At 51.8% G+C, this 3,232-nt stretch overlaps 1 protein-coding gene across 1 annotated transcript in view; it reads left to right on the top strand.

The window, feature by feature from the left end:
- Nucleotides 1-1,336: 1,336 nt before the first annotated feature.
- Nucleotides 1,337-3,232, top strand: part of S100A11 (S100 calcium binding protein A11) — a 4,820-nt gene continuing 2,924 nt past the window's right edge. The window contains exon 1 of the mRNA XM_006755718.2: nucleotides 1,337-1,377. Coding sequence (XP_006755781.1) covers nucleotides 1,375-1,377 — 3 coding nt within the window. The 5' untranslated portion in view covers nucleotides 1,337-1,374. The remainder of the gene's footprint in view (nucleotides 1,378-3,232) is intronic.

Here is a 3,232-nt window from a genome sequence, read left to right as displayed (position 1 = left end):
CTTTGCTCAACTGTGAAACAACAGTCGAGGACCTAAACACAGCTATGAGGAGGACTTTGCTGGTTTCCAACCATCAGCATGGAAGATGTCTGGAAGAACATAAAGAAAACTAAATGTGGCCCTGGCTGGGTGTCTCAGTGGTTAGAGCATCGTCCAGCTACACTTAGGTTGCGGGTTTGATCCCCAGTCAGGACACATACAAGAAGCAACCGATGAATGCATAAGTAAGTGGAGCAACAAGTCGATGCGTCTCTCTCTACCCCCCACTTCCTCTCTCTCTTTCAAATCAATCTATAAAAATTTTTTAAAAATACATAAATGTGGGCAGACAGTGGAGGAAAGCCAATAGTTAGCCCCCACCTGCTTGCACAGGGACTCTGGCTGCTTTGAAGATGCCATCTCAAACGTGAGGGAATGAATGAGGGCGGCTATGAGGACAGAGGCAAGGGGAAGTGAGCGGCGGGAAGGGCTTAGACTCCATACAGTTCCTCGCCGCGACCTTTTAATACAATTTCTCATGTTGTGGTGACCTCCAATTTCATTGTTACAAATTGAACATAATTAAAGCACAGTGATTAATCACAAAAACAATATGTAATTATATATGTGTTTCCCGATGGTCTTAGGCGACCCCTGTGAAAGGGTCGTTCGACCCCCAAAGGGGTCGCGACCCACAGGTTGAGAACCGCTGGGTTAGCGGGATAACGTTCATGACGCCCCACATCAGCAGAGCACAGTGCACAAAGCACATTCCATACCGCAAGTAGTCATCCACGTTCTGTAACGCTCCCCATTTAAAGAGCCCTTTTGTATTTATTATCTCCTGAAAGGGTCGTTCGACCCCCAAAGGGGTCGCGACCCACAGGTTGAGAACCACTGGCTTAGCGGGATAACGTTCGTGACACCCCACATCAGCAGAGCACAGTGCACAAAGCACATTCCGTGTAATCCACAGCCATACCGCAAGTAGTCATCCACGTTCTATCGCCTCCCCGCTTCCAGGGAGCCCCTGCTCCACGATGCGGGCCACACCCCATGCTGCCCGATGTTAAAGGGCATCTTTCCGGGTATCCAGCCTGAATGAGCAGAATGAGTTCCCCCACCCACGGATATGGCCGGTACAACTTTTAATTCCAAAGAGGAAAAAAAGCTTCAAGGTGCACAGGGCAAGGGGAGAGAGAGAGGGAGATGGTTTCCGGGTATCCAGCCTGAATGAGCAGAATGAGTTCCCCCGCCCACGGATATGGCCGGTACAACTTCTAATTCCAAAGAGTATAAAAGCTGCAAGGTGCACAGGGCAAGGGGGGAGAGAGAGGGAGATGGTTTAGGGCTCGGATTCCCGCTCACAGCCTCTGCGCCTCGCTCCGCTCCGACATGGTAAGCCCGACTTTTTACTTGTCTTCCTCTGAAATCGAAAGGAAAAGCCACCGCATCCTTTCCACCAGGCTGGATCTGTGGCTTCTAGGTGGACGTGGCAGGAAAAAGCAATCCGTGGGAGGGAACCGGGAAGAGAGGACGGAAGGGAAAAAGCCCTAATGTTCTACCTGGAGTAACAGCCCAGGGGTGGCCCCCCCGAGAGTCTTTGTTTTCCGGGGGGAAGAGAGGGCTCGGGCTGAGGGGTGGGAATTGCATGGCCAGCGGTGCGGTGGCTGCCCCAGGTCCCCCAGGCGCGGAGGGGCGGGGGTCCTGCTGGTGCTGCGGGCCGGCGCCCCCGGATCCCGGAGCCGGGAGCCACATTACAGACTGGGGTGGAGCTCTGTGGACCAGGAAGGGCCCATTTCAGAACAGTCGTCTGAGCCCTGGGAAAATCCAAGTTTCGGTAACTACAGGCAAAGGGCCAGGACAGAGACGGAAGCTAGCCAAGAATGTGGAAGGAGCCCTGCCCAGCTAAGCCCCTCCCTTCCTTTTCCTCACCCCCCCTTCTTTCAGGCACTCACTGCGCCACCTGTGTCCCCCCTTAGCTCCTGCCATCCCCACCTTGAAGTCTCTACCTTTGCAATGAAGCCACCTCCAAAATCTGCCTCCTCTTTGGTGCAGGGAGTCAGCGAACTTCCACCCAGGGACCAAATGGGGTGTCTGGACTTTGCATTTTTCAATGGTTGAAAGAAAATCAAAGGAAGAATAATACTTTGTGACATGTGAAAAGTATAGGAAAATCAAACTTCAGCATCCACAAATCGAGTGTTATTGGCGCAGGGCCACACCCATTCATTATGAGCTGTCTCTGTGGTTGCCGGTCCGTTACAAAGGCAGAGTGACGAGCCATTATGGACCACACTGGCCCAAGATACTTATCATCTGGCCGTTTACAAAGCACATTGGCCAACCCCCTGCTCCAGTGTGTCAATCTGTGTCCCCACCTACTCCTTTCCTCTTCTCCTTTCCATGCAACAACGGAGGAAGTCACATGGGAACTTGGAAAGGCAGAGCCAGCACCACCAGGTGGTGAAACCTGGCATGATGCCCTGGAGGAGGAAGGGGGGATGCCACCGGGGGGTCCTTGGAAGGAAAAGGGGGGTGTTGGTTAAGAATGAGAACCTCAGTACTGGAGTCTGCTTTCAAGTGTTACTTCTTCACATTCCTTTTTTGTTTTTTCTTCCTCAAATGTTGAGTGTTTAGTTTGCGTTGTTAAAATTCTTTCATTATCATAGTTTCCACCAAATACAACTCTGAGGTGCAGTGAGCTGTGTGGAGTGCTGGCCTCGGGGCGGGAGACCTGTTCTCCTCCCTTTCCGCAGATGCCCCGCCCTGACCATTGCCTCCCAACACCCCTCCAGCTCTACAGATTTCACAATTCCATTTCAGTCTGGAAAATTACCTCTGGGGAGAAGGGAGGTTTCTCCCTGTGGCTGATAGCAAGTTTTCAAGAGGACAAAAATAGTCTAAGTGACCGCAGTCAAGAACAATGTTCAGTGGGGGGAAAAGTAAAGCAGAAGCCACGGTGAAACTGGAAAAGCAAAGCAATCTGAATCCCACAAGGAAACTGGGCAGAGGAAGCCTCTGTGGGCCTCTGGAAAGGTCCCAAGGCCCTTGCCCCTTGGTCTGGAACCTTCTGCCCCATCTGGCACGCCCTCCTAGCCAATCCTGTTCCCAGCCAATCTTGTTCCCATCTGACACAGTAAGACAGTGCGATTTTACTAGGAGTCCTAGTAAAGATAAGAAAAGCTGATGTGCAAACACATGTTTCTAGGCTGTGCTATTTTGTTTCTCCCCCAAACCCTGAACCTACCAA

This window comes from Myotis davidii, unplaced genomic scaffold (assembly GCF_000327345.1).
Source record: "Myotis davidii unplaced genomic scaffold, ASM32734v1 scaffold653, whole genome shotgun sequence".
NCBI lineage: Eukaryota > Metazoa > Chordata > Mammalia > Chiroptera > Vespertilionidae > Myotis > Myotis davidii.
This window is presented reverse-complemented; position numbering and strand designations above follow the sequence as displayed.